Genomic DNA, 15,076 nt, shown 5'->3' on the forward strand with positions numbered 1-15,076 from the left:
GTTGCATGACCGTGCAATTGCCAGTTAAAGTAGCCAAGTGCTAAATATCAAAAAAATGGCCGGGTCATGAAGGGGGTAAAACATTCCGGAGCTGAGGTGGTTAACATTTTTGTTTTTGTGAATCTTTTACAAAGTTTCTTATATGGAGATCCCGCCAGTAAAAACACACTTCCTGCTGCAGGCTGACACCACCAAGTCACCGCCTGGTAATTAGCGGCGATGTCAGGCGGATACTGTGCATTCTACTTCATTTGGGTGTTGGCCAGGTCTATCATATAGGCAACTAAATCATAAAAAAGAAGGAAAAATAAATAAAAAAAAATCCCCATGTATGTGTTGGCATTTATCAACAAAAAATGAAATACAATTAAATATTTAAAAATGGACATAACATTTGGGGGTGTTTTATTTCCCCCAACAGAAGAGAAGATTTGGACCATCGTTCAACACGAAATCACCGATCTGACTGCCGTGCGTGGGACGATTTCTGGGAAGCCGTACTCCGCGGCATTTAACTACGGAGGCAGCGCGGAGCAAATGGAGGCCCTAATCAACAACGCGGAATACTGCGAGCAGGAGGCGGCTTATCACTGCAAACATTCGCGTCTCCTTAATTCTCCAAGTGAGTGAACATTTTAATAGTTGAAACTTCTATTGTCACTTATCAGTTCTGTAGACGTAGGCAATTCGCTTAGTTCCGGATTTGTTTTTTAACTAATTTCAACACATTCGTTAATTCGGGAATATCCGAATTAAAGAAAACCCGTTTAACTAATTTTTCTGAATATTTGTAAATTTGAAAATTCGTAAACTCATAAATTTGTAAATTCGAAAATTCATAAATTCACGAATACGAATTTATCCAAAGTTACGAATTATTCAAAATAACAAATGCTGCATCTAAACGAATGAAACGTAACAAATTAATAATAATGAATAATAATTATAATAAAAACTATTTATTATTATAATGTATTATTAATTCGTTCCGTTCCATTTGTTTAGATGCGGCATTCGTTATTTCGGGTAATTCGTAACTTCGGATTAATTCGTATTCGTTATGTTGACTATCAGCCAAATTTGAAAGGAAAATTCCAATACCTATAAATTAATTGTTAGTTATTATTAGTTAGTTAGTTATTCTTTTGGACTTTCGAATTTACAAATTTATGAATTTACGAATTTTCAAATTTACGAATTGCAAACATAAAGAATGACCTGAAAAAAAAAGAAAAAAAGAAAACGAATGAAACGAAAACTAACACATTTTTCGGCAGTGCACATGTCTACTGTTTTGTATTTCTTTTTATTTCCCTATTTTTGATTGCTAAGTTAAGCCACACTATTTACACACTTTTTTTTTTTTAAATTTCGTGCAACCCCGCGGGGTTAATATATATTAAAAAAATATTAATTTGCCTTTCTGCTTAACACAGAATTAGCATTGATCATCCCCTGAGGAAGTAGAGTACATCCGAGAAACGTGTAGAGGAATAAAGAATCCTAGTTTATTATACCATTTGTCATAGACAATGTATAGGAAAACATGTGTTCAACATGAAGGCAATTACTAGGCATACATTATAAATATATAATATATATAAATAAATATATATATATATATATATATATATATATATATATATATATATATATATATATATATAAATATATATATATATATCAATTAGCCTTGATGCTTAACATAGAATTTGCATCATCCCCTGAGGAAGTGGAGTACTTCCAAGAAACACGTAGAGGAATAAGGATCCCTACTCTACTATATTGTTGCCTATAGGCAATGTATAGGCAACCATTTGTTCAACATGAAGGCAATTATTAGAAATATATTTTTAAAAAAATATAAAATTGTCTTTATGATTAACACAGAATTAGCACATCAATCATCCCCTGAGAAAGAGGAGCACATCCGAGAAACGTGTTGAGGAATAAGGATCCCTATTCTAACTTATTATTTGTTATAGAGGCGAACATGTGTTCAACATAAGGACAATTACTAGAAATATATTATAGATAAAAAAAATACCAATGGCCTTTGTGTTCAATACAGAATTATCATCAATCATTCCAGTGGGGGATGGTGCTAAATTGTTTTTGGCAAACAAACCTGGCCCCCTCACTTCCCCCCTACTCCTCCCCCCCACGTTCGATCAATTGCCCACTCGATCACCGCTTTACTCGCCCGTCACCCGCCAGGCCACCCGCCAGCCCCGCACTTACCCCATCCAGGTCACGGCTTCGGCGGCTCCCCCCCCCCCTGCATCTCCTCTCGAGTCCTGGCATTCGCTTCTCCTCCTGGCCAATCGGGTCTTGGGACTCCCAGCCAATCACGTCCTAGGACTCCCAGTCAATCGGGTCTCAGGTCCCGGTTACTGATTGGCCAGGAGGAGAAGCAGGAAGAAATTAGCAAATATTAATTCACTAATGTCACACAAGTGGGTGGGCTCGGGGCGCAGAGCACCCTTTTTGAAGGTAATTAGAGGCTCTAATCATGTGTGAATGAATTAGGGGGTTGTGCCCCTGCACCCCTTATGAGTGGCCACCACTGAATCATTCCCAGAGGAAGTGGAGTACAACCAAGAAAGGTGTAGGGCAGTGGTCTCCAAACTGCAGCCCGGGGGCTTGATGCAGCAAATTGCTCACTTTTATGGAGGGCACAATTACTCCCAATGACACCAATGATGGGGCAAATTCCTCCCAATGACACGAATGAAGGGCACAACTCCTCCCAATTACACCAATGAAGGGGGATTGTTTACTCCGTCTGACATTTTGTACTCCCTAAAGGTAATGGGTCAACTCAATACTGAACCTTACGGACTAAGACTGGGATGACATTAACAACTTAAGGACCGAGCCTCTTTTTTTTGCTAGAAAATTACTTAAAACCCCCAAACATTATATATGGAAAAAAATACACTTTTTTGAATTAAAAAATAAGACATCAGTAAAGTTAGCCCACTTTTTTTTCTATATTGTGAAAGATAATGTTACGCCGAGTAAATTGATACCAAACCTGTCCGGCCGTGGAATGGCGACAAACTTTGGCATTTAAAAATCTCCATTGGCGACATTTAAAAATTTCTACAGGTTACCAGTTTTGAGTTACAGAGGAGGTGTTTTGCTAGAATTATTGCTCTCACTCTAACGATCGTGGTGATACCTCACATGTGTAGTTTGAACACCGTTTTCATATGCGGGCGCGACTTACGTATCCGCTCGCTTCTGCAAATGAGCTCGGCGGGACGGGGCGCTTTAAATTTTTTATTTTATTTTTTTTTGCTTTTTCTTTTTACATGGTCCATTTAAAAAAAAAAAATATTGTGTCACTTTTCTTCCTATTACAATGTAAACAATGTAAAAAGCATAACAGGACCTCTTTAACCACCTCAATACCAGACACTTACACCCCCTTCCTGCCCAGACCAATTTTCAGCTTTCAGCGCTGTCGCTGTTTAAATGCCAATTGCGTGGTCATGCTACACTGTACCCAAACAGAGTTTTTATAATTTTGTCCCCACAAATAGAGCTTTCTTTTGGTGGTATTTGATCACCTCTGCATTTTATTATTTTTTGCTACACAAATAAAAAAAGACCAAAAATTTTGACAAAAAAAAAAAAAAAGTTTTTCTTTTGTTTCTGTTATAAAGTTTTGTAAATAAGTAAGTTTTCTCCTTCATTGATGGGCACTGATAAGGCGGCACCGATGAGGTGGCACCAATGAGGTGGCACTGATGGGCACTGATAGGCGGCACTGATAGGCAGCACTGGTGGGTGGCACTGATATGCAGCACTAATGGGCATTAATAGGCAGCACTGATGGGCACTCATAGGTGGGCACTGATGGGCACTGGTAGGCGACACTGATGGGCACCGAAAGGCTGCACTGATGGTACTTATGGATGGCACTGATAGGCGGCACTGCTGGCCATTGATGGGCACTGTAAGATGGCACTGATGGGCACTAATACGTGGAACTGATGAGCACTGATATGCGGCACTGATAGATGGCATTGTTAGGCATCACTGATGGCACTGGCAGGCATTGGGGATGGGCACTGATTGCCATTTCCCTGGTGGTCTAGGATGGCATACCTTTTGATCCAGTGTGGTGGCCATCATTGCTGGTCCTGGCGGCATCCTGGTGGTCCTGGGTGGGCATCTGAGGGGGAGCTGCACTGATAAACAATCAGCACAGACCCCCCAGTCAGGAGAGCAGCCGATCGACTCTCCTCTACTAGCGTCTGTCAGACGCGAGTGAGGAAAAGGTGATCACCGGCTCTTACTGTTTACATCGTGATCAGCCGTGATTGGACAGGGCTGATCACCTGGTAAAGAGCCTCCGTCAGATGCTCTTTACCGAGGAAGGTGTAGCGGTGTGTCTGACTCACACACCGCACCACCGATCGCCGTGATGCGCGCCCCCACAGGCACATGAGAGCAGGCGCTCTGGGAGGCCATCATATGACGTCCACCCAGAACGAGAGCCGCGCCACCCAGCCGTCATTTGGCGGCCGGCGGGCAGGAAGCGGTTAATGTGAGATCTGGGGTCAAAAAGACCTCAGATCTCACATTTACACTTAAATACAATAAAAAAAAAAAATGTCTTTTTATTTTTTCAAAAAAAAAATCATTTCCCCTTTAAGACCATTGGGTGGAAGTGATGTTTGACGTCGCTTCCGTCATCCATTATCATGGAGCCGAGTGGGGGGCCATCTTTCCCTCACTCAGCTCCATGCTATTGAGGGGAAAGCATCGGATCGTTTCGCACCCCCCCACCCCCCCGCCGATAAAAGTGATCTTGCGGCGAATCCACCGCAGAGACCACTTTTATCCTAAAGAGGAAAATACTGGGGTTATGGCAGCTATCTGCTGCCACAACCCCGGTATTCTACATTCTACGCCAAAGTACCGACGTACAGCTAACGGCAGTTTGCGGATGTGCGTGTAAAGGCAGGTGTCCCAAAACTTTTGGTGATATAGTGTATACCTCTAAGATTCAAGAATATACATTTAACTAGACAATGTGTTCTTATCCTGGGGTTCAGCGTTAGTATGTTGACCTTTCAGCCAGTTAGCCCAGAAATGGGATCCAAGGCAGAGCTGTCACCTGCCTGTCTCTATGTCTCTATCCTGAGATTTGGATTTTCTGACATCCAGGCGATGGAAGAACGGTTCAATTTCCTGAGCTGCGCCCAGACTGACAGGTAATAACATTTCAGGAACTTGCTGTTTCAGACAAAAATAACTCCTCAATAACTCTCCCAAAGCTTTGCAGGCTGCGCGGTCCCCGCGGTCTACCGGAGGACTTAATAAATCCCATCACATGCAAACAGCACTCCAAACGCACACTGGAGCCCGGCGTGAATTAATTTCTAGGAGATACTTATCAGGTGGAGACGAGAATAGCATCCCGGCAGAAGCGCAAGTTTATTTTCTGAATGGATTTTGTCTGTTCCCTTTTGGCTGATGTTTTGCAATTATTTTTGGGTAAAGCCTAAAGCACAACGGGGGGGAAAGTTTTGGTTTATCCTAACTATGCCTGGAAGAACTTTTTCCATCTTAAAGTAGAACTCAAGCTAAATGTTTGGTTTCAAAAAAGGAGTGTGGATAAAGCTTTTTTTTGGCCATACAGTGGCGGAAAAAAAGTATTTGATCCCCTGCCGATTTTGTACGTTTGCCTACTGACAAAGAAATGATCAGTCTATAATTTTAATGGTCGGTTTATTTTAACAGTGAGAGACAGAATAACCACTAAAATATCCAGAAAAAACGCATTTCAAAAAAGTTATAAATTAATTTGAATTTTAATGAGTGAAATAAGTATTCAATCCCCTATCAATCAGCAAGATTTCTGGCTCCCAGGTGTCTTCTATACAGGTAACAAGCTGAGGTCAGGAGCACTCTCTTCAAGGCAGTGCTCCTAATCTCAGCTTGTTACCTATATAAAAGACACCTGTCCACAGAAGCAATCAACCAACCAATCTCTCCACCATGGCCAAGACCAAAGAGCGGTCCAAGGATGTCAAGAACAAGATTGTAGAACTACACGAGGCTGGAACGGGCTACAAGACCATCGCCAAGCAGCTTGGTGAGAGGGTGACGACAGTTGGTGCGATTATTCGCAAATGGAAGAAACAGAAAATAACTGTCAATCTCCCTCAGTTTGAGGCTCCACGCAAGATATCACCTCGTGGAGTTTCAATGATCATGAGAACGGTGAGGAATCAGCCCAGAACTACATGGGGAAATCTTGTCAAGGATCTCAAGGCAGAGCTGGGACCATAGTCACCAAGAAAACAATTGGTACCACACTACGCCGTGAAGGACTGAAATCCTGCAGCGCCCATCATGTCCCCCTGCTTAAGTAAGCACATGTACAGGCCCGTCTGAAGTTTGCTAGTGAACATCTGAATGATGCAGAGGAGAACTGGCTGAAAGTGTTGAGGTCAAATAAGACCAAAATTAAGCTCTTTGGCATCAACTCAACTCGCTGTGTTTGGAGGAGGAGGAATGCTGCATATGACCCCCAAGATCACCATCTCCACCGTCACACATGGAGGTGGAAACATTATGCTTTGGGGGTGTTTTTCTGCTAAGGGGACAGGACAACTTCACTGCATCAAATGGACGATGGATGGGGCCATGTATTTTCAAATCTTGGGTGTGAACCTTCTTCCCTCAGCCAGGGCATTGAAAATGGGTCGTGGATGGGTATTCCAGCATGACAATGACTCAAAACACACGGCCAAGGCAACAAAGGAGTGGCTCAAGAAGAAGCACATTAAGGTCCTGGAGTGGCCTAGCCAGTCTCCAGACCTTAATCCCATAGAAAATATGTGGAGGCAGCTGAAGGTTCGAGTTACCAAACGTCAGCCTGGAAACCTTAATGACTTGGAGAGGATCTGCAAAGAGGAGTGGGACAAAATCCCTCCTGAGATGTGTGCAAACCTGGTGACCTCCTACAAGAAACATCTGACCTCTGTGATTGCCAACAAGGGTTTGCCACCAAGTACTAATTCATGTTTTGCGAAGGGGGTAAATACTTATTTCACTCATTAAAATGCAAATCAATTTATACCTGTTTTGAAATGTGTTTTTCTGTATACTGTTGTTGCTATTCTGTCTCTCACTGGTAAAATAAACTGTACCATTAAAATTATAGATTGATCATTTCTTTGTCAGTGGGCAAACTGTACAAAATCGTCAGGGGATCAAATACTTTTTTCACTCACTGTAGGGGTGCATTTACTTTTGTTCTCCTATGACCCAGAATCAACTGATAGTGGGCTATCAGCTGACATCTGACGTGGCTGAGCCACTCCAGACTCTGGGAAGATCCTGATCCACCTAGCTCCCTGATTGACAGCTGGCTCAACCTCTCAGCGTGCGGCTAAGACCTGGAGTCAGCTGCACCCACCCCTTCCCCTGCCCGGGACTACAGTGAGCGCTCGAGGAGATATAGAGGAGAGCGGTAACTGACAGTCACTGCTCTCTGCTCAGAGCAGACCAAGAACTGAGTGATCAGCAGTCATGTAATTTCTCAGTTTTCAGTCTTAGAGCCAACCTGGGACAGCTGCAGCATAGAGGTGAGTATGAAGGTTTCTTTTCTTTTATAAACCTCAAACTTCTCTTTTAAGGCTTTGATCACATGTGCTGTTAGGGGAGTGGTAAAGCCAGGCAGTTTCACCACCCTCCAACAACTTGCCTCAACCAGGCCATGCAGCCACGCAGGGCTGTAAAAAAGTTGCGATTGTGGCATAAAATTAACAGCATGTTGTATTCGGTGGGTGTTGCCACCTATCAGGACCGGAATCTGAACCCACAACCTCTGCTGAGTCTGGTAGTAGCTATACTTGCTGAGTCACCTGAGATGCTCTACTGCATCCTCTCTCAATACTTGGATAATTTTTCCTTGTACCTTGTTTCTAGTGAACCTTGAACTCTTTGCTCCTCCCATGAACTTCCTATTTAAGCCATGCCTTTGCACTTCCTCTTTGCCAGATTATTGTGCTCTCTCCGGCCAATATCCTGCTCTTTATACACAGTACCATTCGTTACTAACCTTTGGCTAGTTCCTCTACTACGGTTCTGCTTGATCCCAACCTTCAACCACTTGTTACCAACCTTTGGTTTGTTTACTAACTACGCTTCTGCTTCATCCCTACCTGCTATATCTGCTACACAGCAAAGCCCATCTCTACCATCAGGAACTCTAGTGAATACTGGTTAGTGCTTAAACCCATCACCTTGGGTGAACCCGGGTCACCCGCCAGGGTGACCTGCTTGTGTACTCATCCAGCTGGTCAGTGGGTGCCTCTCTACTGCTATAGCTACTGGTCTCTGAGCCTGACCCCTGACCATGACACCAATGCTGAATGTCACCAATGAAAGTCTATGGAGTTGCCCCTCAATTGCAGTTGCAGCCATGATCTTGGTACCTTTTTTTTCCCCTGGCGATTGGCTGTTTTGAAAAAGTGATCTGGACAACTGTAAAGATTACTTTTACAGCACCTCTGCCCATGGTGGTTCCTTGGCTCTCCTGTTCTTTAGGGGAGCCCAGGACTGCAGGAAAAGGCCAGAGTGGCTTTACACAGAGGAGATGGAGGAACATCAGTTTCCCCATCTCCTTTGTGAAGAATGAACCTGGCAGCGCTGAGGATTTAATCACTTCCGGTTCCATGAGCTGTGTTTAGTTAGCTGCTTTGGAGAGCATGGGAGGCATTTGGAGGTCTAATAAATCTCTGATGCCTCCAAAAAGAGTACCTGTCACCTTTCTGTGCTCAAGTGGTTATTAAATGCCCCAACACCCTTGAATGCAGCCCACCTGAGATAATACTTACCTCCCCCCCTGTTTCAGCGATCATTTTCTCCAACATGGTCCTGGCTCGCTTCTTTCCATACTACACATGTTGCTAGTGGCCCTATTCATTTGTTTGGGTGATTTGTAATCTAAGGAGCCACTGGAAGCCACCATGAGTACATAAGATCGCAGAATTTGAGCTGAAAGTCAGTATTATACCATGTGGGCTGCAGGTTTTAGGCTTTTTTTGTTGTTTTTTTTTTTTTTTTTTTTTAAAGGACAACTTCACTAAAGGGGCATCTGTCCTTTAATGCAAGCTGCAGATTTAAAAAGATTGAATATGACTTTTGAAGGGACATTAACATGTTGGAAGTGTTCTGAGATGTCAGTGATTGGGTTCAGTTCTACTCTCATGCCGCGTACACACGGTCGGATTTTCCGACGGGAAATGTTGAATGGGAGCTTGTTGTCGGAAAGTCCAACCGTGTGTATGCTCCATCGAACATTTGCTGTCGGACGTTCCGCCAACAAAGAGCAGGCTCTCAAATTTTCCGCCAACAAAACTTTGTTGTCGGAAAGTCCAATGGTGTGTACACAAGTCCATCGCACAAAAGTTCACGCATGCTCGGAATCAAGCAGAAGAGCCGCACTGGCTATTGAACTTCATTTTTCTCGGTTCGTTGTGCGTCTTGTACGTCACCGCGTTCCCACTTTCGTAATTGTTGGCCAACATTTGCGTGACCGTGTGTATGCAAGACAAGTTGGAGCCAACAACCTTCAAACAAAATGCCACGGTCTCCTTGTCGGAAAAGTCCGATCGTGTGTACGGGGCATAAGAGTTAGAGATAAAATGATACAAGTTAATAATTAAGTCTTTGCTTCTTATAGTCTTCATGTTTGTATCAAGGAGTCAGAGTTAAAACGTTTGTCTCATTAAAAATACATTTCATGCAAAACACCGGCTGGTTCAGTTTGGGCTGATGAAACGTTAAACAACATTTGCTGTTGTGTCCCAGCGAGGGGGAAATATTTCATTTATGGGAGATGTTCAGTGACGGGACGCAGATGACTTTGGATGTTTAAATTATTGATGAGTCCTACAAATGGCGGGATGATTCTTGATGGACAGATCTGATATCAAGGTGGTTCAGATAAACAAAGTTATGATATGCAGAGGATTGTGAAAAAAACATGTCTAAATGAGATAAATAGGAAGCTGGATAGACACCAAAAAATTTTTTTAATACAGGATGAAATGTCAAAAATAAAGTAAGCACACCCAATACCCAATGCCAATTTAGTCATGTTGAGTATTGAAGTAATAAGGGATAATAAATATATATGTGTATATAAATGTTAGGGATTTGTCATATATAAATCCCTAACATTGAGTATTACTGTATATACAGTGCATCTGGGAAAGCATTCACAGCGCTTCACTTTTTCCACATTTTATGTTAAAGCCATTATTCTCCTCAAAATTCTACAAACAATACTCCATAAGGACAACGTGAAAGAAGCAATATGGAAACTGAAGAAGTGGGACTTTTGGGGCACAAGGATATTTAAACTATAAAAAAGTAGGAATGGTTTTTAAATTTTATTACATAGTACAAAGAAATACATATTGATTTAAAAACAATACAAACTACATGTAAAACCTTGTTACATATGCCAAGTGTATCCTATTCTGCATTAAACATTTTAGGTCTTGCCTATAGTGTATAAACTCCAACATTCAAAATTACAAGGAAAAGGAAACCTTCCCCAGGAAGTAGTGGTTATGAATGTGGAACTGAAATTGGGTGGAGTTGCAGGCCTGGTAGTCCACTTGGGATGCTCTCTATCTGCTCAACATGTTTCACGTTGTAGAACGCTTCTTCAGGAGCTAGAGGTTCATTTGTACTGTAAGTAATGCTGTGTAGTAGTTAGGGTAATGTTAGCAATGAAGCAGGCAATCCCTTGATTGCAGACAAAACGTAGGTAGATGTATCTAGGCGGTATCAGAGGCAACAGACAAAACCGAGAACTCCCAAGGTAATAAACCAAATGCAGCCTTAGATGTAGATAATAGCTATATTATATGGCTATATGTGGACGGTATCTCCAGTTGAAGCAGTGGTGCAGCCCGTGATGTCTCCCATTCTACTCTGGAACTATAGCTTATTATAGCTATTATCTACATCTAAGGCTGCATTTGGTTTATTACCTTGGGAGTTCTCGGTTTTGTCTGTTGCCTCTGATACTTCCTAGATACAACTACCTACGTTTTGTCTGCAATCAAGGGATTGCCTGCTTCATTGCTAACATTACCCTAACTACTACACAGCATTACTTACAAATGAACCTCTAGCTTCTGAAGAAGCGTTCTACAACGTGAAACATGTTGAGCAGAGAGAGAGCATCCCAAGTGGACTACCAGACCTGCAACTCCACCCAATTTCAGTTCCACATTCATAACCACTACTTCCTGGGGAAGGTTTCCTTTTCCTTGTAATTTTGAATGTTGGAGTTTATACACTATAGGCAAGACCTAAAATGTTTAATGCAGGATAGGATCCACTTGGCATATGTAACAAGGTTTTACATGTAGTTTGTATTGTTTTTAAATCAATATGTATTTCTTTGTACTATGTAATAAAATTTAAAAAACATTCCTCCGTTTTTATAGTTTAAATATCCTTGTGCCCCCAAAGTCCCACTTATTTTGTTTCCATATTGCTATATTGACAATTTTGGGGACGTTGGCACATTTTTTTCCCAAGTACCTACAGTGTCACCCTGTCTTTAGGTACTATTAACTAGGACCTTCCCTTTGACAACGTGAAAGAAGTTTGTTTGAAATCTTTGCACATTTATTAAAACTAAAAAAGGAAACAATCCCATGTACATAAGTATCACAGCCTTTGCTATGACACTCAAAATTGAGCTCAGGTGCCTCCTGTTTCCACTGATCATCCTTGAGATGTTTCTACAACTTGATAGGAGTCCACCTGTGGTAAATTCAGTTGATTGGACATGATTTGGAAAGGCACACACTTGTCTATAGAAGGTCCCACAGTTAAAAGTGCAAGTCGGAGCACAAACCAAGCCATGAAGCCCAAGGAATTGTCTGTAGACCTCCAAGACAGGATGGTATGGAGGCACAGATCTGGGGAAGGGTACAGAAATATTCAATCCTACTGGACACCTTTAGGATGAATTAGGATTGTGAGCCAGGTCTTCCTCATCCAACATCACTACCTGACCTCACAAATGGGCACAAATTCCCAGCTCCGTAAAGACATGGTGCAACTAGTTTGGGCGTGGAGGAACTTGAGAGTCCTGACCTCAAACCTACTGAACACCTTTGGGCTGAACTGGGAATGGTCTTACACAGGGCTTTTTTTCTCAAACAATAGGTGCTGGAACTCAACCCACGACCCCCCAAAACCCCTCCCCCACACACCCTCCAAATCACATCAAATAGTGGGTGTGGTCATATTTCACAAACAGTAGAAGGGTCTTTAAGGGGCATTAATATCAGGATTGCGTTACATACAGAGTGCAGAGTTCATTGGGGTTACACACAGAGTTCAGAGCTGTCACTTGTAAACACAGAAACCAGACTTCTGTGTTTCCAAGCAATTGTGGTGAGCAGGCACCAAAGGGTCTGAGCCAGAGGTGGTGGAACTGAGTTCCACCAAGTTCCCCCTGAAAAAAAGCCCTGGTCTTATATAAAATCCATACCTTAGGGGGCTGTTATACACACTGTAGGAGGAAGGTGGAATCAAAGCCAACTCCATAAAGACATGGTTTGGTCTAAAGGCATTAAGTGGCCTTCACAGAGTCCAACAAGCTCATATAGGTGTGATGGTCAATTGTCTACCAAGGTAAACCATATAATTTTTTTTCCTGCTCTTTTATCGTGGATCTTGTCAGGAATATTAAATGTGGTGTCCATCATTTTGTAGGGTGCACATGTGTTGGAGCATTTCCAGCAGTCTCTCATAACATGGCCCCGGTCTCTGTCTCCTGCCTCATCCTCAAACTGCTTTATATTATGTCTGAACTCTTTCATCATCTACTGTATTAGTTTGTTGTAGCATTATGTACGCTGAATATTATGTGCAGTCCTTTGGTGTTGCCAGGCGCCATATTTGAGGCCCCTCAAAATGAAGTTAGTGAAAGAGGAACTTCTTCAGCTTGTTTTTAGTTTTTTAATCACTGTAGGTGCTGACTTTTAAAAATCAGGTACTTACCAGTGCCGGACGCCAGGTACTCTTACAATTGTGGATTCCTGTCGCAGCCATCTTGGATGTGGATTCCCGAGGAAACACAGCTGCACCCCGCTACTTATGTGTGAGTGCTCTTTGAATGGTCCTGCAGCCTCCTGAGACATGTGACGGGGGGGGGGGCAGGGCAAGGGATGCCAACTTTGGCTAGACGAGCATTGGGAAAGTGGGAACGGGTACTAAAAAAAATCAGTAATCGCTGGCCCTCCATCTAAAAAATAACCTGTAACTCATTTACAGGCTGGGGGGAGGGAGCGAAACCAGTGGGACCTCACTTTTTGTGTGAAGTTCCGCTTTAACTGTCACTGTTAGAACCTGCGAGAGGTTTTAATGGCATGTTGGAAATCTCTCCAACGGGGACACAGCTGTACAAACCTTATGGAGGTTCCAACCCTTCACTACTCGATCCAAAACTGTCCTAATGAAGCTTTTTTTTATGTCTACAAGATCCTGCCATGGTGCCAATCTTTTTGGATATTTTTTGGATGGTATCCTGATTAAAGTTTATAAAGTGGGAGATTCTCTTTTTAGATGAAGGAGGGGCATGTAAGAAGATTGTCTGGCTAATACGATGGTCGGCAAAAGTGCACTTGGGAGCACGTGTGCCCCCCAACTTATGCCAAGTATGCAAAATTATTTTGGCTCTTGACTCCACCATGCTGTGTCATGATACACATGCTAATTGCTGCACTGTACTGTATAGCAGATGAAGTCAGGCCTAGGGTAGGGAAGGGAGGTCACACTGACCTGTACCTCCTTTCTCAGACAACTGATTGCTTATCTGAAGCCTCAAAACCTCTCACCACATGCAATTCTCTTTTCCTAAATCCGTTTAAACAGGAAACATAAGTACATCAACTGAATGGGCAAGCCCCCACCTTGGTTCAGTTCTCTTCAGGTGCTCTAGTCTTTGGTTTCGGATCAGAACCAGCTGGTCTTTCTGGAGTCTTGTACCTGGAACCGCTGGCATGCAACGTGTCCCAACATCTGCGATTAGATTACCAACTGTTGCAGAACCTTCCCGGAATAAGAAACGGGTGATTAATGTTTCTGGGACTCCGCACTTGTATCTGCCTTAATTAACTTCAATTGGCTTCAGCTTAGAGATCTGCTTATCACCCAACTGTTGACTTTGACAGCTGGGAAACAAATAGCTGTTTCCATGCCAATCACAACCCATCTCGTGGAGGAGACCAAATGTCTCCATAATATGTCTTCATAGAACATCGTATTGATGGATTCAGAATAAAATCTGCTTCGAGTTCGGCTTCTTTTCTTTTGGATCAAATAGCTGATCTGAATATATTCAAATATCAGAATTTCAAAGACATGAAATGTGTTAGCAGGTCTGGCTGGTAAACTGATTAGGGAGCTGCTCAACAAATTGCTATTTTAATATTAAAGGAGAGTGTGAAGGTTAGATGTATGGGACAATATAACGGTACAGCCGCCGATCGCTCGGTTCTCCGTGCTGCCTGCGTAGAGAGCTGGTGACTGTCAGTCACCAGCTCTCTGCTCTCCCCACTATGCTCACTGGGGGGGGCAGGAGCAGCCGGCTCAGGCTTTCATTGGATCGTTGGGAGGCTGAGCTGGGTGCCGGTCCAGGCATGTGGGTGGATCCCGACCATATGGTCATGATCTTTCTCCAGCCTGGACTACTGGTTCTGTAACGTCAGCTGACAGTGGGCTTCAGCCCACTGTCTGCTGAAAATGGGTCACAGGAGTGTAAATGAATAGCACACAAGCTTTGGTTGTACTTTGCCTTTCCCCCTTCATGAGCCAGTACTGGAACAAGGTCATCTAGAGCCAAGGGCAAGGACAAGGTCATCTAGAGCCGAGGGTGAATATGCCAAGCTGTGCCATCCCCAAGATGTATGAGCATTATGTGTCAGCAAAAATCCATCCCCCAAAAAAACACTGAGGACTAATCTGCATGCTTACCCCTAAGCATAAATTGCCCCTCCTCCCAGTACAAATC

General features: G+C 42.9%; 1 protein-coding gene across 2 annotated transcripts in view; it reads left to right on the forward strand.

Annotated features, from left to right (window-relative positions):
* The window catches only part of LOC141147244 (contactin-associated protein-like 5), a 514,695-nt gene that overhangs the window by 351,530 nt on the left and 148,089 nt on the right, over positions 1 to 15,076 (forward strand). For both annotated transcript variants that reach the window (XM_073634437.1, XM_073634436.1), the window contains exon 13: positions 422 to 622. In XM_073634437.1, the coding sequence (XP_073490538.1) occupies positions 422 to 622 (201 nt within the window). The remainder of the gene's footprint in view (positions 1 to 421; positions 623 to 15,076) is intronic.

Source organism: Aquarana catesbeiana, linkage group LG06 (genome assembly GCF_042186555.1).
Source record: "Aquarana catesbeiana isolate 2022-GZ linkage group LG06, ASM4218655v1, whole genome shotgun sequence".
NCBI lineage: Eukaryota > Metazoa > Chordata > Amphibia > Anura > Ranidae > Aquarana > Aquarana catesbeiana.